This window comes from Stigmatopora argus, chromosome 24, assembly GCF_051989625.1.
Source record: "Stigmatopora argus isolate UIUO_Sarg chromosome 24, RoL_Sarg_1.0, whole genome shotgun sequence".
Classification (NCBI taxonomy): domain Eukaryota; kingdom Metazoa; phylum Chordata; class Actinopteri; order Syngnathiformes; family Syngnathidae; genus Stigmatopora; species Stigmatopora argus.
Window position 1 is genome coordinate 2,120,602 of NC_135410.1, and position 21,673 is coordinate 2,142,274.

General features: G+C 42.1%; 2 protein-coding genes across 2 annotated transcripts in view; one reads left to right on the plus strand and one right to left on the minus strand.

Moving 5' to 3' along the window:
* The window catches only part of phactr1 (phosphatase and actin regulator 1), a 44,378-nt gene extending 38,632 nt beyond the window's left edge, over positions 1-5,746 (plus strand). The window contains exon 13 of the mRNA XM_077594772.1: positions 2,541-5,746. Within this exon, the coding sequence (XP_077450898.1) occupies positions 2,541-2,559 (19 nt within the window). The 3' untranslated portion in view covers positions 2,560-5,746. The remainder of the gene's footprint in view (positions 1-2,540) is intronic.
* On the minus strand, positions 394-21,481 carry tbc1d7 (TBC1 domain family, member 7). Its single transcript, XM_077594775.1, has 8 exons — positions 18,592-21,481; positions 18,266-18,390; positions 18,024-18,104; positions 10,626-10,816; positions 7,533-7,670; positions 7,140-7,285; positions 1,430-1,559; positions 394-1,337 (listed from the first exon to the last, which is right to left on the minus strand). The coding sequence occupies exons 2-8, from the start codon at positions 18,375-18,377 to the stop codon at positions 1,251-1,253; spliced, it is 885 nt and encodes a 294-aa protein (XP_077450901.1). The 5' UTR covers positions 18,378-18,390; positions 18,592-21,481; the 3' UTR covers positions 394-1,250.
* Positions 21,482-21,673: the final 192 nt, after the last annotated feature.

The window sequence follows — 21,673 nt, forward strand, 5'->3', positions numbered from 1 at the left end:
AATGCTTATTTAGTTTTTGACGGTATTGATCCTTTACTTTATTTTTTGAAATTGCATTACAGATTTGTATAAACCCATCAATGTACCTTTATCTTCAGGTAACAAGGCGCTTTGAAGCACGTAATAATTTCATTCTTGGTATGAAGCTGAGAATTGTGAAAAAGTACAATGATCACGCTGTAATAGAATGAAATGAATGATTACGTGAAATAGAAAAGGGGCAGTATCTAGTGAAATTTGAGTGTGGGACTTTTGTGACCTTTAATAATTAATTTTAGATGTTTCATGTCAATATTTGTAAGGATCTTTTCATCGCTTCCAGGTGAATTCAGTCACCTAATGTGTGGTTCCCCCAAAAGTCAATTTCTTCAAATTTGTGTATCAAAAGTGCAATAATGTCAGATTCATATTTATTTCTTAGTCTGTTTATGGTTTGCATTCCGAAGCTTCTAAACCCTCCAGATTTGGTTCCCCAATTTTAACCAAAGCAACATGACTGCAGCCGTCAAGTTTCAAATCATCCTGCAATGCTGAAAACAGTCACCCTCTGGCTCATGTGCCGACAGATCTGTTGACAAGAATACAACATCTCATTTACACACATTCAATCAAATCAAACTATAGTACCACACATAGCTATTGCAGGAAGTGCCTTCAAATACAATACAATTAACATTTTACAGCTGCAGCTAGCAGTGAGGCAAACCTGCCCATGTATCACGTAACTTCTCATCTCACAGAAAAGGATAATGTAATCCCCAAACCCCTTTTTTGGGAGCCAAAGTTTTGCTCTACTTCAATTGACTGCCGAGCAAATCACAACTCTCGCAATCATATTTGTGTCAAGGCTACGTTGTTTCAAGTCAAAAATGTAACTTCAGTGAAGGAGAATTCACAGCATACTAATATGTTAGAGTATATGTGGGATTGTCTGCAAACTACTTGTTTCTATGTCTGGAATTCCTGGTAATAGAAGACTTGTTAACTTTCAAATGTTGTTTTGTAAAGCAGAACTGCATGATGTATTTATTGTGAGTTTCTCAAAGAAAGAAATGTGAATTTGTCAAGTTGTCTTTTTTCAAATGCTAGCATCTCACCATGTCTGTTCATTTTGCTACTTGCAATATAAAGTTCCTCCTTTTATTAGCAAAGAGGTCAGCAATCGCAGTCCAGTTGTAAGTCTCTTTAGAGATGTGAAGTGAAGAATTATCACTGGCTGATCAGGCAATGAACAGACCCTCCAGCCCTGTTTACATGGCATGTAGTAGGGTACCACAATGTTTGTGCCACAGATCAATGGCTTTAGTTACGATGGCATCAGTGTTCTCCTTCGGTATCTACAAGGGGAAAAAAAGGTAATACAAGAAATCCAGACGCTTTGTTAGGGAGGAAAATGCTTGTTGTTGTTGCAATGCAGTTTTTCACTCACATTGCACAGAAACTTGACAATGCCTTCTGGCCGGCCAATTCCCAGCAACATAATCTTGTAGCTGAGAAGTATCTCGAGAGCAACAAACACCAAGATCTTGCAGGAGCCACTGATCACCTTGTCCCAGACTCTTTAAAACAAATTCATACAGATGGTACCGTGCATCATTCAAGAAAAACCTTTCAATCTACAAGAGCCATTAATAGTGAATTTAAAGAGATAAATATGCATGCCCGCGGAAAGAATCGAACTTAATAAAGTGAAGCTACAATTTTAAATTTTCTGAAAGCGAAGAAAAATCAATAATAAAGACAGCATTTCCCGGGTATAGCCGTTTTCAGACCTTTTCAAATGTCAGTACACTAATCCCTCCTTTTTCACGGGTAATGTAGACTAGATACAGGCGCTTCGTGGGGAAGAACAGTCGCTGCAATGCGCAGCACGACAACCTGGGCGGAGAGACCAGCCGCTACATCTTGGACTCCTTCACCATGCTGGTAGACCTCACAATAATTTATTTTTATTTATTCGCAGCATACAGATCGCCACGTGTGCATCTTCAGAGGGAAAGATTGTTCACTTCCCGTGTGTCTCACTCGGAACCACACTACCAGCTGAATTATGTACAAAAGAATGCCAATGTGGATTCATTTATGCTGCAATGGCCCACCGCCTTTAGCATATCAAGGAACGTCAATATTTAGGGGGCATTTTCAACGGCGACTAAGACTATTTTTTTCCTCCACAGGTGATGTGTGCGATGCAAAATTCACTCGCAACAAAACAGGAAATGGCAAGACGTAGTGCTTTATACAATATATATATATATATATTTTTTTTTCCATGATGGCGCCGTCGCGCAGCAGCCAGTGGCAGTAGCTCTGTCCACTCGTATTTGTTTTTCGTGTTTTACAGCCTATCTATCTTTTTTAAATTACATTTTAGTATTTCTTAATACATTCCTTTTTACTTTACTTTGTACTTTATACTTTAATGTTTTAACAACTTTCTTTGTTCTGTTAGCCTGGCTTCTTTCTGCTACTTCTTTTTTGGAACCGTTCAGCCATGCCTACACTGTCTTACACATGGGACTATCTGTTACAATACGCAGCAGAAGGCGCAACACCTGAAAGCCGCTGGAAATTCGGAACTGGCCAAAAGTGCCGGGAGAAGAAGTGACGCTTCAGACCAACCATTTCATCATGGGATACGATGTAAGAGCTGTCGGCGCTTACCAGGCCGGTAACGGAGTCGAGGGGTTCTACTCTGCTACTGTTGTCTTCAGCTCCAGACTACTGAGGAACTGTGCGGATAAGCTTGGAAGAGTGACTCCGCATACTCTCTACCTTGGTCACAGTCTGCAGAAGTTCCCCATCTTGTAGAAGACTTACTGTGTGTGGTTCCAGTTTTATCCAACTCTACAACGTTTTTTTCTTGAGTCTGTATCCGTTTTTGCTACCGCAACCAAGATGGCGCCGCTCAAGTGGCAGCCGGTGGCGGTAGCTCCGTCCGCTCTTACTCGTTTTGTGTTTTTGCTGCTTTTCTCTCATAATGATTTGATTTGGTGTTTCTTAATGATCCCATATACTTTGCTTTACTTTGTGCTTTTGCTTTGTTGTTCTGCGGCCTTTGCGGCTGTATTGTCTAACTTGTAACTATGCCTTTCCTGTACCTGCATTCTCACACTTGCTACTGTCACAATGAAATTTCCCGAATACGGGATGAATAAAGTTATCCAATCCAATATTTGGCGCGCCCATTCTTGTTTTATGGTATGTGTGTATCGCTGAAATGGTTGGCACTCAGCGCTCAAGAAGTAATCCCCAGACATCTGCCATTTTCACCGCCATTTTTTCATTGTCTTCCTCTTGCAAGTTTCAGGTGGATTTTGACATTTTAAGAACTTTTTTTATACTTCAGAAAAAAAAACTGATGTAGTGAAGCCGCGAAAGTTGATTCCGCGAAGTGGCGGAAGATTACAGTACTAGTTTAGCCAATCAAAAGCGAGAATCTCAGATGGTCCGGAATAATCGTCAAGCGTCACCTACCCAATGTATTGCGCTCAGCTATTGGAAAAAAATTGGGGGAAAAAATAACAAAACATTAAAATAATAACAAAAGAATTGGAAGAATTCGATAGATTGGAATTGGCTGAGGCGAACCGGCGGACGAGTGATTAGAGTGTCGGCTTAGTGATTAGACCGTTGGCCTCACATGTCTGGGGTTGAGGGTTCGATTCCAGGTCGGTCCTCACTGTGTAGAGTTTGCATGTTCTTCCCGGGCTTGCGTGGGTTTTCTTCAGGTACTCTGGTTTCCTCCCACATCGCAAAAACATGAAGGGTAGGCTGGTTGAACACTCTAAATTGCCCCTTGGTATAAATGTGAGCGTGAATGGTTGGCCCTTTCCTGGTGCCCTGTGATTGGCTTGCCACCGATTCAGGTTGTGCCCAGCCTGGTGCCTGTAATTAGCTGGGATTGGCTCCAGCACCCCTGCAAACCTTGTGAAGTTAAGCGGTTTAGAAAATTAATGAATGAATGGACTTGGCTATGCCACAACACACATTAATTTTCCCTACCACTGATCCTGGTTGCAGGTGGTGGTGCTGTAGACTATCCCAACCAACTGTGGGCAGTACATAGGCGAGGGACACTTTGAATTGGTAGCCGGCAAATCGTAGGGCATAAGGAGACGGACCTCCAATCATGTTCACACTTGTACCTCGATCAAATTTAGAGTGTTCAACCAGCCTAGCATGCATGTTTTGGGGAGGAATCCAGAGTACCTAAAGGAACATTGGAACCCACCGGAATTGAACCCTAGATCTCAGAACTGTGAGGTATGTGCTTACCACTTTAACCACTGTGCCCCCCGCCCATAATCATTTTCTTTGTAAAATAAAAAAAACCCACAAAAAATCCTTTAAAACCCGTTTTAATCCATACCTGTCAACCTCACCCAATTGCTCCCCTTATTAATGATTGCAATTCCCCTTATTAAACGATTAAAAAAAAAACATACAAATGCAACATGGCACGTTTACTCAATTAGGGCGAACTTAAAAGTTTAAAATTTTCTCCAAAGTGGATGGGGTGCCTCATCAGTATGCACTAAATTCAAGATTCTGTAGATGTCGCTGTATGATGGTGACAGCTTGACTGTCTGGGTACATTGCTTGCTGACGCACTAGAGCTGGGTGATAAAACGATAACGCTAATTATCGCAAAATAATTTGTCAACGATAATCAACATTTTTGATAAAAACTCGATAATTTTAAACTGTAATTACAGCACCCGACCACTACAAAGAAGGGGGGCACTGTTCGTAGATGAACGCTAGTTCCAGTCCAACGTTCAGGAGAAGATGATGATAAGGAAACGTCTTTTACAATGTTAGCAATAGAGACCAACACGGAGCATGAACGCAAAAGGACAATAACATGGCCAAAATAAGTGATTATGAGATGCAGGACAACACAAAGCCAATCCACTAAAAGATCCAAGTAAATTCTCCCTGGCGTTTTTTTTTAATGCCTTGTGAATACCTATGCGCAAAGAGCAGCCTGATTGAAAATGACATTTGAGGACAGTCTGTAATATTTTTGTTACTTGAGAAAGATGTTTTCCCATTTCATGTAAATGTTCTGCAAATGTTGCATTTTTTTTATCTTGGGTTAAAATGTTCATCCAACTTTTTTTATTTCATTTTTATAAAGGCCATGTGAGGTAGATTTACCCTGTGAGGTTGAAAATTGTCTGCTTGCCAATGGTGATGTCTTCAGTTGATTATTATTTATTTCATATTGCACAGCAATTTCTGGTTTGAAAGAAAATTTATAAAAATAGACGCCTGTCAAAACTTTTGCAAGTTTTATTCTTTACTTTTCATCGTGTAAGGAGGAAGTTGTCTTATCTTTATTGAACAACAGAACAGCAAAAATACTTTTAAAAATCATCGTGTTTCATATTCTCTTATAAAGGTATCATTGTTACTTAAATATTTGAATAAGGCGGAAAATAATTTATTTACTTGTTCACAGAAGTTCAAAGTTAAAAACGTCACGTTTTTTTCATTGATCGCGGCCATGTCTGGTCTAAATTAACCGCGATATTCAAGGGATTACTGTAGTGAATTGAGCAAATAGAAGTTCAGCAGTTGGTAGCCTATTCTGTTGTTTTAAACCGAATGGAGGTGCATCAAATCGTGAGTTTAAGTCAGGGGTGGTCAAACTATTCTACAAAGGGCCGCAGTGGGTGCTGGTTTTCATTCCAACCCATTGATAGGGCACCTTTTCACCAATCTGGTGTCCTACAAGTGCAATCAGTGGATTGCAGTCAGGTGGTTCTTGTTTTCTGCAGAAATCTCATCTGTTAAACTGTCTGTGCTATATTGGTTGGAACCAAAACCTGCACCCACAGCGGCCATCGATGACCTGTTTACCCATCCCTGGTTTAAGTGTATTGTCTCATTTATAGAAAACAGATATATTAAAAAGCTACAGAAGCCTATTTTTTAACTAGCTTTAAGCCATTTTGAGTCTATCACCATTTATGAACACATTATGCAATATCTGTATAGGCAATTGAATAGAAACTGGATTCCCAAAAATTTGAGATACCAATTGTGGAAAAAAAAAACTGATTGCATTGATTAACTGAGAAAATGTATCTCGTGTCAACAAAGCTCCCAAAAGGCAATACAATACCATTCACACTACTGCCAGGCATCCCTTCTTACAACCGCCTGCAAACATCTATGGACCGAGGAAACAAGTTTCTCAAGCTTTGGAATAGAAACATTGTCTTAATCTTATCTAAATCACCCCTCTTATTGTTCAATTTTTCTGCGCTTTTGTCACGCCTTAATTTTTATATTGCAAATGTTTCAAAGGGGAAAGATCTTGACTTTAGGCTGGCCATTTCAATATATGGCTCCTCTTCCTATACAGCCATGTTTAGGAAGGAAGATCAGACTTGACAGTCTCCAGCCCAGTTCTGTGAGAACTCAATCAATCTGTTAACACTTCACTGACACAGTCACTGCGCTCTTCATTCAACAAATATGGCGGCACACTGCGAGTGCATTTCAGAAACTTTTTTAGTAGCGGTCCCAACCTTGTTCAATGTGAAATGAATAGCACCATCAGCTTTTTATTCACAATATATAAAACATCATAACTTCTTCTCATCTCATCTCATTTTCGGAACCGCTTTATTCTCATTAGGGTTGCGGGGGGTGCTGAAGCCTTTCCCAGCTGAATCCGGGCCAGAGGCGGGGGATAACCTGAATCGGTGGCCAGCCGATCGCAGGGAACAAGGAGACGGACAACCATGCACACACATCCATACCTAGGGGCAATTTAGAGTGTCCAATCAGCCTATCATGCATGTTTTGGGAATGTGGTAGGAAAAGCAGTGTACTCGGAGGAAACCCACACGGGCCCAGGGAGAACATGCAAACTCCACACAGATGTACATGACCTGCATTTGAATCAAGGACCCCAGAGCTGTGAGGCCTATGCGCTAACCACTCGCTCCACCAGGACGCCCTCGTAACTTCTTAGGAATCAGATTTGTTCTTGCTGCATTTGTCTTTTGAATGGGAATTTACACAGGGGTTTGTCTAAAGCTTTAATTCATATTTTTACTTTAGTGGCATTTTTGTTATGGATTTCTGCTGCATCACCAACGTATCATGGACTACGAACTCACCTCTGCAAACTTGACTCAGGCAAACACCCAGCAAAGCAGTGCCTGAACCAAAGGTTATATGGAAGTTGTGCCAATGCACCAGTGTTCTTCAAATGGCTCAGAAGGCCAGGCTCCTCCTGACTCAGATAGTGCTCCAGGCTTTTTGGCTAAAACAGCAAGAATAGGACACTATTTAAACCTATTCCACCATAAACATGTTTCCAAAATTCATGCAAGGGCATAAAAACAAACACATGGGAAATTTAGGCTGGATTTAAACTGAATGGTTTATGTCAAAATTCAGATTTTATACTCAAGTGGCATATACGATTGAATTCAATTATGGGAACAAATAAGAATTGTCTTAAGGAACAGCATTGTAAATGTAGCATTTGACAATGCAATGACACCTACAAGATGCGGAACAGAGTCTCCAAACTTGGTGTGGAACTGGGTGATAAAAAAATTAATTAGCCAGTAGCAGTCAACAGGATTTTCTGCTATCTCCTCCATTACTTGACTGATGGATAAGAAGTCCTCGTTTTCGTCAGTCTGAAACCACATCAATATAGATTGAGTTTTGATGGCTGCAGCTGTCAATTATTTAAGTATTAATTAATCTATCAATTCAGTCGTTGAGTAATCAAATAACAAAGATTTAATGAGTTGTGGAATAATTTCAGGAGCTGTAAAACAAAGAAACAAGTGCTTGCAATAACATTTATTTTGACCATCAGCGCCAAGGTTGCCATTTTAGAAGTGCAAAGTCTTTCATTAAACTCGACAAAATTGTATTCTTGTGAAATGAAGGTGTAAAGTACTTTTCCTTCATTTCATTTTCAGCATCACTTATCCTTGTCAAGGCCCTAGGTTGCTATCCGAGGTGACTTTGGGCACAAGGCAGACCATATCCTAGACCTGGGGTGAGCAAACCGGTCCTCGAGGGCCGCTGTGGGTGCAGGTTTTTGTTGCAACTGATATAGCAGAGGCACTTTAACCAATGAGATTTCAGCAGAAAAGAAGAAGGACCTGACTGCAATCCACTGATTGCACTTGCAGGACAACAGATTGGTGAAAAGGTGGCCTGTTTATGGGTTGGAATGAAAACCTACACCCACTGCAGCCCTTTGTGGAATAGTTTGCCCACCCCTTTCCTAGACTGGTCACCAGTTAGTTGTAAAGTACACATTAAGACAATCAATAGAAGAGAAGATTTACAAATGCAAACATGAAGACAATCAGTAAAAGGAAACATTTGAAAATGGATCCCCATTTTGCTATAGCTTATTCTGTTTTGTTTATGCTTGTACACGAATTCCTCACGCTGTCTCAGAAAAACAAAAGACCCGCCCATAACAATTACCTTGAGCATTTATCTTTCTGACTGAGTGATGTTTAAGTACCGTATTTACACGCCTATTTGGCGCATCGTATCTTACGCCGCAGTGTCAGTAACAAGTGCTATTTCTGTATTTTAGACACACAAAGCACGCACCATTTCATTAGACGCATATATATTATATATGGATTAACATCGAAACGCAATAGCGCTGGCTACCGGAAGCAGCTTATTTCCGGTTTCCGGTGCGCAGTGACTGCTGGGAAATATAGTTCTTGGGTGCTACACCCACACGCTAAAAACACGCTTTAAAAGGGCAACGGAAGCAAAACTGAGTTCGGTAGTGCTTTATTTGGACATTTTACAATTTACTCAAGTCATCATCACCTTCAAATCCCTCAAACTCCTCATCTTCTGTGTCAGAATTAAACAATTGCCCAAACGAGCCTTCCAAATAGCCGGGCCCCCCCCCTCTCTTCGTTCTCAGAGTCACCGTAATTTCCATGCGGCTCCTTAGAAATTATGCCGGCTTTGGCAAAAACTCGAACAACCGTGCAAGCAGACACGTTCGCCCAGGCGGCAACGATCCATTGACAAATCGTAGCGTAAGAAGCCAAGGCGCTGCCTGCCACTTTCCGTGAAGCTGTGTTCGCCAGCGATCATCCACTGCTCCCACGCCGCTCGTAACTTTGATTTGAAAGCCCGGTTGATGCCAATGTCCAGCGGCTGTAATTCTTTGGTCAAGCCTCCGGGAATGACGGCAAGCTCTGAGTTCATTTTCATGACCTGGTTTTTGACCGTTGCTGTGAGATGAGCACGCATGGAGTCGCAAATCAAAACAGACGGCGAGCCGTGAAAAAATCCATCTGGTCGCTTGACATATGCGTCACGAGCGCCGCCGAGACTGGTTACGTGACGTATACTCAGAGCTTGCCGTCATTCCCGGAGCCTTGACCAAAGAATTACAGCCGCTGGACATCGGCATCAACCGGGCTTTCAAATCAAAGTTACGAGCGGCGTGGGAGCAGTGGATGATCGCTGGCGAACACAGCTTCACGGAAAGTGGCAGGCAGCGCCTTGGCTTCTTACGCTACGATTTGTCAATGGATCGTTGCCGCCTGGGCGAACGTGTCTGCTTGCACGGTTGTTCGAGTTTTTGCCAAAGCCGGCATAATTTCTAAGGAGCCACATGGAAATGACGGTGACTCTGAGAACGAAGAGGGGGGGCGGCTATTTGGAAGGCTCGTTTGGGTAATTCTTTAATTCTGACACAGAAGATGAGGAGTTTGAGGGATTTGAAGGTGATGACTTGAGTAAATTGTAAAATGTTTAAATAAAGTACAACCGAACTCAGTTTTGCTTCCGTTGCCTTTTTAAAACATGTTTTTATCGTGTGGGTGTAGCGAGGAAGAACTATATTTCCCAGCAGTCACTGCGCACCGGAACCCGGAAATAAGCTGCTTCCGGTAGCCAGCGCTATCACCAGCCGCTCGGCGCCCCCGCGAGCGCTCCCGCTCGGCGCCGCTTGGCGGCGCTCACAAAGGGCGCTCTGCATTATAAGGCACCCTGTCTATTTTGGAGAAATTTTTTGACTTTTATGCGCGCCTTATAGGCGTGAAAATACGGTAATTTTTTTACACTTAAAAAAAAAAAAAAAGAATACCCTCTCAAATTCAGTTTCGGCTTACAGATCCGTGAAGTTTAGTAGCTAAATTACATTTAAGTTAAATGCTGGACTACATTTTATTTCCAATTTAAAATCACAAATTGATTTTTTTCAATCTTGAACTTTACTGTTGAAATTTGATCACTGAATTGATTACGGAATTGCAACCTTATGCATTTATTAACACTTTTTAAAGAAAAATTATACTGTCGTCAACAAGAGGGCAGGGTATTCTTGATAATCAATAATACTAAACACAAACACTTTCAAAACAAACAATCCCATTTTAATTAAACAACTCATTGAAACAGCAAAATTGAAGGTCAATTAATAATTGCAGTACTAAAGAGTATATGTTTCCTTGTTAATCTTTGTATATGTTAACAATGTTTAACTTAAAAATGAAAAACCTGAAATAGACACCTTTACATCAAACTCTTGAAAAAATGTATTTGACATATGGTACGTGCACGTCGGTAGCTATGAATATGAAAAGTCTTACCGGTGGTGACATTTCGGAGCATCGCGGGAGCACCTGGCTCTCCAGCTGGAACATACGCAAGTACACATGGGTGGAAGGTGTGGAGGATTTGATAAATCTCATCATCTTCAGTGCCTCCAGGATGTCTTGGTATTGCTCCTTTCTATATCTTCCAACCAAGTTATAGGAGTCACTGTGGGGTGGAAGGATGCCTGAAGAACACACAAGTCGGTCAACTAAAATACAGTAATACCTCGATTATCGCCATTAATGTGGAGCAGACATGGCCACGATAATAGAAAAAACGCGAAGTCGGGTCACCCCTATTAAAAAAAAATCCTTCAGTACTGAGTCCTAGTAGCAAGAGTGGCTTCTCTTCTTTCAGTGTGGATTTTCACATTTTTACGAACTTTAAAAAAATAAAAAATAAACATTCCCCAGAAAAAAAATCTGCGATATTGTGAAGCCACGGAAGTAGAAGTGGGAAATGGGGAGGTATTACTGTAGTACAGTGCTGTGATCCTTCACCACTTTGCGGCTTCAACATTCGTGGCATTAGTACATTGCGTTTTTCTATCTTGAGTTTTAAAAAAAGTTCATAAAAATTTCCAAATCCACACAAATTCACATGGCGGAAGTCAGGGCGCCACTTCTTCGGGGCTCAAATGGGTGGCACTCAGCGCAGAAGAAGCAAAATTTCACCGTAGAAGAATGGCACGCCGATAATTCAAACAGCGTAGTGCCTTTTCTTCGGATTACATTACATACATTTCGCATCACACAGATTACGCCGAGCCTTTTCCAGCATTGGATGGATTTTGAATCAGCTTTGAAAATGCCTCTCAAACGTCCTGTGTCATCTAATGCATCATAAATAAATCTACCATGTGTTACGTCAAGAAGGAAGAAGCAAACATTCGGCAACAACGAGGAATAAAAAAATAATTGTTACGAAGGAGAATGCCCCATCACGAAAGATGATTCCTCTGGATACCAACATGATTAGAAAGCCACAGAAAAGAAGCCTAAACCAAAGCCAAGACCTTTTATGATATTCTGACAAAAACAATGAAGATGAACCTCAGCCTCTTTCCAGTGGCGCAAGTGTCCCTCTTCGGCGACCAAGATGCAAAGAAACGCTACGTCGAGGATGAGTTCCCTCACATAATGCAAGAGAGCGGTTGGTTATCTTCTGGGGCAAATTTTAAACATGAGAAAAAGTTGAGACTAGCCTATTTTAGAAGAAGAAGCCTTCACAGACATTGTTATTCAAAGAGGAACTGAAAGTGCCGGGGTTCACATTATGTGTGGGGATGCTGCTGGCTGGCTTCATGGTAAAGGCAGCTTTAATTTACAAGTTCGACCGTCTTTATGCTTTAAAAAACAAGAACAAAGCCTTGCTGCCTTTCTACTTGATGAGCAACCGGAAAGCCCAGATCACGAAAGCATTCACAAAGGACTGGTTCTTAAACCGTTTCATCTCGAACGCGAAGCTGTACCTCGCTGAAAGTGCAGGAGGACTTGGACTGAAACTGCAATTAACCTGTTTGTTTATTTATATCAAGCGGAGAGGAACTATTTTCACTATGAGTACAGTATTTGGCGGCCCGGTGGAGTGAGTGGTTAGGGCATCGGCCTCACAGCTCTGGTGTCCTGGGTTCAAATCCAGGTCATGTCCACCTGTGCGGAGTTTGCATTTTCTCCCCGGGCCTGCATGGGGTTCCCCCGGGTACTCCGGTTTCCTTCCACATTCCAAAAACATGCATCATAGGCTGATTGGACACTCTAAATTGGCCAAAGGTATGGGTGTGAGTGTTGCATATTTTAAACTTTAACAAATAAAAAAAACTGAAAAGCCCACCACCCAGTCACACCATCTCCACCTCCAGTAGATCCCACACCAAGCTCGGGAAGAAGCTTCAGCCCACTCAGAGACGCGTATGCAGTCAACCCCAGGAAGGCCGCAGGGCCGGATGGAATACCAGACTAAGTACCTAAGGCCTATGCTGACCAACTAGCACCAGTCTTCACAGACATTTTCAACCTTTCACTAGAACAAGCCTCCATCCCAGCCTGTCTAAAATCGGCCACCAACATCCCAGTACCCAAGAAGGCACCCGCTAACAATCTGGGGGACTACAACCCAGTAGCTCTCACACCAATCATCACTAAGTGCTTTAAAAAATTGGTACTGAAACACATCAAAGCCTGTCTTCCCCTCATCCACGACCCGCATCAGTTTGCATATCAGCCGAGCAGGTCCACCGAAGATGCAATAACCACCGCTCTCAACGCTGCACTGAGCCACCTTGAGAAAAGAGGGAGGGAGCTATGTCAGAATGCTTTCCATCGACTACAGCTCAGCCTTTAACACCAAAAGAACGGACATTCTTAACCCCAAGTTGGCCAACCTAGGGCTCCCACCTTCCACATGCTCCTGGATTAAGGACTTTCTAGTCAACCGACCCCAGCACGTCTTTAAACTGGGTCACCACCTCTCGTCCGCCCGCACGTTCAGCACCGGTTCGCCCCAAGGCTGTGTGCTGAGTCCACTACTCTGCTCGCTCTACACACACAACTGCAGACCCATGCAAACTGAGAACATCATTGTGAAATTTACAAACGATGCAACAGTGGTGGGGGTGATCACAGGGGAGAATGAGACGGCCTACAGAGAGGAGGTCCTTAGACTCAGCGAGTGGTGCGCTCTAAACAACTTGGCGCTGAACGTCTCCAAAACCATGGAATTTGTGCTGGACTTCCAACGGAACAGGGCTATTCCGTCCCCCGCTATATCAACGGCGAATGTGTGGAGCGAGTGGGGACTTTCAAATTCCTAGGAGTCCACATATCTGCTGATTTATTTATTTATTCCCAAGATGGCGCCATCATGCGGCAGCCAGTGGCAGTAGCTCTGTCCACTCTTATTTGTTTTTCGTGTTTTACAGCCTTTGTATCTTTTTTTCAATTACATTTTAATATTTCTTAATACATTCCTTTTTACTTTACTTTGTACTTTATACTTTTTACTTTAATGTTTTTACAACTTTCTTTGTTCTGTTAGCCTGGCTTCTTTCTGCTACTTCTTTTTTTGGAACCATTCAGCCATGCCTACGCTGTCATACACATGGGACTAGCTCTTACAATACACAGCAGAAGAAGCAACACCTCAATGCCGCTGGAAATTCGGAGCTGGACAAAAGTGCCGGGAGAAGAAGCGACGCTTCAGACCAACCATTCCATCATGGAATAAGATAGAAGAGCTGTCAGCGCTTATCAGGCTGGAAACAAAGTCGAGGGGTTCTACTCTGCTACTGTTGATTCTTCAGCTCCAGAATACTGAGGAACCGTGCGGATAAGCTTGGAAGAGTGACTCTGCATATTCTCTACCTCGGTCACAGTCTGCAGAAGTTCCACATCTTGTGGAAGACTTCCTGTGTGTGGTTCCAGTTCTATCCAACTCAACAACGAGTCTTGAGTCTGCATCCATTTTTGCTACCGCAACCAAGATGGCGCCACTGAAGTGGCAGCCAGTGGCGGTAGCTCCGTCCGCTCTCGCTCGTTTTGTGTTTTTGCTGCTTTTCTGTCTTAATGATTTGATGATTCTTAATGATCCCATATACTTTGCTTTGCTTTGTACTTTGTGCTTTTGCTTTGTTGTTCTGCGGCCTTTGCGACTGTATTGTCTAACTTGTAACTATGTGTAACTATGCCTTTCCTGTATCTGCATTCTCACCCTCTTGCTACTGTCACAATGAAATTTCCCGAATACGGGATGAATAAAGTTATCCAATCCAATCCAATCTCAATTGGGCGAGAAACACCATTGCACTTGTCCAGAAGGCGCAGCAGAGGCTGCATTTCCTGAGAGTACTCAGGAAGGAGCAACTAAACACCAACCTGCAGAGGGTGAACAATACAGCCCAAAAGATCATGAACTGCCCCGATCCACACTGTCCAGCATCTACAAATCACTGTGCCTTAGAAGGGCAGAGAGCATTATAAAAGACAATACACATCCCGGCTTCCACCACTTCGACCTGCTGCCCTCTGGAAGGCGCTACAGAGCTATAACAGCCAAGACAAACGGACTCAAGGAGTTTCTAACCAGAGCTCTAACCACACTCAACTCAAGTGCTGCACCTGGGACCTAATCAAGACCTATTACTACTACTTAGTGCCAGGTGATAAGACGATAACGATAATTATCGTGAAAATAATTTTTGTCAATTGAAATAATGAAATATTTCGATATAATTTGATAATTTTAAGGTGTAATTACACCTCCTAAACACCAAAAGAATGGAGGCACTGGTGCTACGTGACCGCTGGTTCCCGCCCATCATTCAGTGGACAAAGAAGGTGAGGAGGGAGAGCCAATCACTTTGCAGGAAGGGCAATAGAGCAGCTCCCACATTGCTTGAAAGCGAATGGACTACAACATTGACAGACTGAGCCTTTTTGAGATGAAGCACAACACCGAGCCTACCCACTGAGCATGTTGAAAGACTTTTAGACAAAGAGAAGCCCCTCATCTTCAGTTGTTTGGAGGTATTTTGGCTACTTAAAGAGTCCGATAAGAAACTGAAAAAGATGACGCAAATTGATCGGTTGTTTGTTCTGATTTTAAATATTTTGTTGATTTATTTATGTTTTTGCTGAGAAATATTCTTACTCTTACAAGCTCCTCTGTCCTCCATGCATTACGGTTATTAATGACATGCATTTGAAATTTGTAATCAGAAAGTGGTGCGATTGCAACAACTTGCCGCTGAACATCTCCAAAACCAGAAAACTCATCCTGGACTTCCGACGGAACAAGGCTGCTCTGCCCCCCGTATATCAACGGCGAATGTGTGGAGCGAGCGGATACTTTCAAATTCCTGTGGGTCCATATCTCTGCTGATCTCGCTTGGGAAGCAAACACCACAGCACTCGTCAAGAAGGCGCAGCAGAGGCTGCATTCCCTGAGAGTACTCAAGAAAGAGCAACTAAACACCTAGCTGGTGGTAATCATCTACCTGTCAGCCATTAACAGCATCCTGACATACACTGTGTCAGTGTGGCACTCAAACTGCACAGAAGCCGACAGGAAAGACTTCAGAGGGTGATGAACACAACCCAAAAGATCATCAACTGCCCTCTACTCCTCTTGTCCACCATCTACAAATCCCAGTGCCTAGGAAGGTCAAATAGCATCTTACAAGACATTACACATCCCGGCTTCCACCTCTTCAATCTATTTCCCTCTGGCAGGCGCTACAGGACCGTAACAGCCAGGACAAACAGACTCAAGGACAGTTTTACCATACTCAACTCGAGTTCTGCAACTAGGAGGAGCTAATCAAGACTTATCTTGTACTGCACTAAAACTCCAGGGGCTGCTAACCACTTCCGTCACTTTTGAACCTACGTATTTGTGTGACCACTTATTCATGTTGACTACGACTTATGTATTATGTTGACTACTACTTCTTTATTATGTTGACTACTTATTCATTTCTTACTTATTGATTATTTATTTATTATCATGATTTATTGATTATTTGTGTACTTCCCTACTTATTTATGTTGTTGAGTACTTAATATGTGACTACTTATTGTTTATTATTTATTGATAATGTATTTGCCTGTTTGTTTCTTGTTGTTATTTGTACACTTCATAGTGAAGCTTTAAATATCATTATACTTGTATAATAACAATAAAAGAATTCTATTGAATTCAATAATCTAAATCGACCTGCGGCTCCACGCAAGATTTCACCTTGTGATTCTAGAACCACACAGGGGGCCTTAGTAATTTGCCTTGGGAGAGCTGTGGCGAAAATAACAACGCCGACCATCACTAACACACGACGCCGCCAGAGACTTAAATCCTGCAGCACTAAACGTGTCCCTCTGCTTAACCTAGTAAATGTCAGAGGAATGTGAGAAAGCCATATGGTCAGAAGAAACCAAAATGGAACTATTTCGTAATGACCCATCTCGTCATACATATGGAAGAGAAAGAATGCTGAGTTGCATCCATAGATCACAATAACAACTGTTACAGGGAGGTGGAAACTTCATGCTTTGGGGAAGTTTTTCCAGCAAAGGACCAGGACGGTTGACGTGTATAGGAGAGAATAAATGGGGCCAAGTATTGTCAGATTTTAAATGAGAATCTCCTTCAAGCCGTCCGATGGTGCAGTGGTTCTCTCGCCTGACTTTGGTGCGGGCAGTCTAGGTTTGACTCCCACTCGGTGTTAGTGTGATTGTGAGCGTGAGCTGTTGTCTGTTTTATTGCGCCCTGCGATTGGCTGGCAAACAATTCAGGGTGCCCCCGGCCTGCTGACCGTGGTTGGCTGGGATCGACTCCAACAGCCCCCTCAACCCTAGTGAAGTTAAGCAGAATGGAAGATAAATGAATGAATCTCCTTCGATCAGTGGGGGCAATGAAGATAAAACATGACTGGGTCTTTCAATATGAAAATGATTCCAAACATTCCGGCCACGTAACGAATTTCATAACGACCCATCTCGTCATACATGTGGAAGAGAAAGAATGCTGAGTTGCATCCATAGATCACAATAACAACTGTTACAGGGAGGTGGAAACTTCATGCTTTGGGGAAGTTTTTCCAGCAAAGGACCAGGATGGTTGACGTGTATAGGAGAGAATAAATGGGGCCAAGTATTGTCAGATTTTAAATGAGAATCTCCTTCAAGCCGTCCGATGGTGCAGTGGTTCTTTCGCCTGATACGCCTAAGATGATTTTTACAGGCCTCTCATATTGGATTGGATAACTTTATTCATCCCGTATTTGGGAAATTTCGTTGGCTTTGAAAGGAGCATTTCAAGGTCCTCGAGTGGCATAGCCAGTCTCCAGACACCAACCCCATCAATGAATGGAGTGGAAAGTACATGTTCCCCAACAACAGATACAAAATGTCAATTCTGGGAGGGATCTCCATCCAAAACACCAGTAAACGTTTGAGCTCTGCCATTACCAACAAAGAGTTAAAAACAAAGTATTGAGTCACTCATTTTATCTTACAAATACTTTAAATAATGTATTATTAAAAAATATCATACAATGTCATTTTCAGATTTTACTTTATCTTTCATACTTGATACGCCTAAGATGATTTTTACAGGCCTCTCATATTGGATTGGATAACTTTATTCATCCCGTATTTGGGAAATTTCGTTGTCACAGTAGCAAGAGGGTGAGGATGCAGAAATAGGAAAGGCATTTTAGACATAAATAAATATTTCTTACGAGGGAGAACTTAAGCAATTGGTGACTAGCCAATATATATTTGCCCCACTCGACATGATTTTAATATTCCTGTTCAATAAGTTCAAAAAAACAGTAACATCAACAAAGCTTTCAGTACATTTTGTTTTCATAAAAGTCATGAGAAAGTATGTCTTACCTAACAAAACCTTCCACACGTGGACCCTGTACATGGATGGAAGGGGAAATCGCTGGCTGAATGTGCTCAGCTTTTCAAGGTCTGTCAAAGAATCAAAAGATTCCAGCGCCTTAATTTGATAGTTATATAATACATAAAGAAAATCGTCTATAATTTTTTTGGAATATCTGATAATTGAAATAGTTGCCTGATTCTGACCAGAGAATCCTCTGGCCATGATATTGACATAGATTGACACTTACCAAGTGGATTATCTTTGAGCAGTATTTCCAGAGACTTTTTCTCCTCCACACCTCTAAAACCCACTTTCTCATAATAGGCAGAACGAAAATTTCTCTGTGGGTCATCAGCCATAATTTCTCCTGACCTAATAATCACATAAGAGAAGGAACTTTAGCGTCGATATACACTAGCGCTCATTTTTAAAATTCCTTAATATCCATAGAAGCACTAAAAATAGTCTGAATAGGGACTGTAAAAAATGAACAAGTAATGCTGTCCTTAGACAAGACTTGACAGCGGGTTCAGACTTTATTGAGAATGGCCATAATATTTGCAAAGTGCTTACCTGTGTTTAACGACGTTTCTCGGGTTGTTTTGTAACTCCTTGTTTGAACCTTCGTAGTTACTAAACTAGGACGTGGCTACATAAATTCGGCCTATTTTGAAGGTCCAATCTCCTGACCATTTGTGTCTCCTTGGCCTTGTTGGAAAGAACACAGTAGAGTTTCAAAATAAACTCAAATTTTTCATAATGAAGCTTTCCTAAAACGGCGCGTGCCGATGACGTAATTATTGCTTGTCATAGAGTAAGGGTGTCAAACTCGGGTCGGTTCGCGGGCCGCATTAACGTCAACTCGATTTCATGTGGGCCGGACCATTTTAGATATAATATTTAGATATTTTAAAAAAAATCGGATTAAAAGAAATAGATCAAAAGCCCCAAATTTTCCGTTTTTTAAATAGATTTAAAACAATGTATATTTGAGGTTATTTTCTGGGCAAGGGAAAACGTCTTTTAATAATTTGTTTTTCATTTCAAAAGGAAACAAAATATTTTAGAAATAATATTCAATATTAAAGTGGAAAACTGAAAATATTTGTATATATTTCTTTTTAGATTTTACTAAATGCTTTTTGAACTAAAAACACAAAAATAAAAAAATGGATTAAAAATTGTGTGACATGCTAGTGTTTGATTTATTGGCGATCGCGTGTTGAGGATGTGCGGCTGGTTTGGATTGGATGTGTGTCGATGTTCGATTGTTGATGCCTTGATCCACATGGCAAGTGTGACGTGTTAAAGTGTATGTCGTGTTCGATTATTGATGCCTTGTTGCACATAGCTTGAAACACGGGAGATTTACCTCATAACAGTAAAGTTGGATTGAAGAAGCAACAACGAATCACTGTTCTGATTATTTCTCCCTGTGTTTCATGGTATGCTGGTTGTTGTAGAGGCCGGTTGAGTTTGTGGTTTGCACGATACTGTTTAGCGTGTGAGAAAGAAGATAATGTTTAGTAATGTTTATTTACTTTTGAATTGCGAGCGTGGATGTGCGAGTCCCGGGTCAAGCACATGTATGTAACATTTAGTACGCTACCTTCGGCCGCCATTACCGTTACCATTATTAGTAGTGTTTATGACGGTCATAGCAAGGAATTTATGTTATTGATATTTCATTGTTTACCCTGTTGAATAGTTGAGAAGGACTTCTTGAAGTTGTAAAAAGAAAAGATAAAACAAGTTATGACCGTATACTTAAGATGGCGGCGCGCACTGACGCAGCGGCTTCAAGCTCTCCAGTTCGGTGTCGTTCGTTATCTTACAGTCGCCAGGATTTACTCACTATCCGAAGGATATGCGATACATCCGATTTCTTAACACACTCTCCGGGATCTCCGTGGCTAGCCAGCCCACCAAAAGCACGTCGAAGGCGGGGAAGGGACAGGAAACAGAAGCGTGGATGCCGGGCGGGCCTTGCTGCTAAGCTGAAACAACAACCACACCGAGCTCCGCTTCCTAGTATCCTTTTGACCAAAGCCCGATCCATCACCCACAAAATGGATGAGTTGGAACTTCGTATTGCTACCAACAGCTTTGTTAGAAACTGTAATATTATTATCATCTCAGAAACGTGGCTACACCCGCATATCCCCGACGCGGCGGTATCGCTAGCTAGCCGAACGCTTTTTCGCAACGACCGTTCAAAAGTATTAACAGGCAAAAGCAAGGGCGGAGGACTGTGCATGTATATACATAATGAATGGTGTTGTGACAGTAAAATTATTGACACTCACTGTTCCCCGGATTTAGAGTTATTAGCAATACGATGTAGGCCCTATTATCTACCAAGAGAGCTTAACGTCGTCATAGCAACGGCTATCTATATACCTCCGAATGCTAACGTTAACACGGCACTTAACCTCCTGCTAACGGCTGTTAACAAACAACAGCTTGACCACCCCGATGGAGTTTTTATTGTCGCTGGTGATTTCAACAAGGCGTGTTTAAAGACTGTTTTACCTAAGTTTATTCAAGACGTAAATTGTAATACTAGAGGAGACAAAACTCTTGACCATGTCTATTCTAACATCAAACATGCTTATAAAGCCACTTCCCTCCCTCACCTAGCTGGATCAGATCACCTCTGCCTATCTCTCACCCCCGCTTACACTCCACTCCGGAGGCAAACAACGCCACAAATAAAGACAATAAAAACTTGGCCTGACAACGCACTCTCTCAGCTGCAGGACTGCTTTTCCCGCACCAACTGGGAACTTTTTGTACACGACAACCTCCAGGACTACACGGACTCTGTACTTTCTTACATAAAAAACTGCATCGACAACGTCACTATAGATAAACGAATACGGGTTTTTCCTAACCAAAAACCCTGGATGACCAATGAGACACAGGCACTCATCAAATGCCGTAATTCCGCCTTTAGATCAGGGGACAAGATAAAATATAGCGCTGCCAGAGCTGAGCTGAAAAGAGGCATTAAAAAGGCCAAGGCAGCATATACCAAAAAAATTGAGGAGCACTTCACAGATAATAACCCAAAGAAGATGTGGCAAGGAATACGACATATTACCAACTACAATAACAATAATATGTCTGTTAATGCAGATGCCTCACTAGCGGAGAATTTGAACCGTTTCTTTGCCCGCTTTGAGACTGACAAATCAGACCCAGTCTCAACACCCCCACCACCACCCTGCAGCAATACACTGACGTTCCGGGAACAGGAAGTGAGACTGGTAATGCGGTCTGTGAACACCAGGAAGGCTGCGGGCCCAGACGGAGTACCTGGGAAGGTGCTCAAAGCCTGTGCTGACCAGCTGGCTGGAGTCTTCACAAATATTTTCAATTGTTCCCTGCAACTATCCATCATTCCATCTTGTCTGAAATCTGCCACCATCATCCCTGTCCCCAAAAAGCCAACCATTGGCAGCATGAATTATTATAGGCCTGTTGCCCTCACGCCTGTGATCATGAAGTGCTTTGAAAAGTTGGTAGCCCGCCATATCAGGAATACAATCTCTCCCCCAACTGACCCTCACCAGTTTGCTTATAGAGCAAACAGGTCCACTGATGATGCTATTGCCATTGCTCTTCATACAGCACTGAGCCATCTGGAACACCC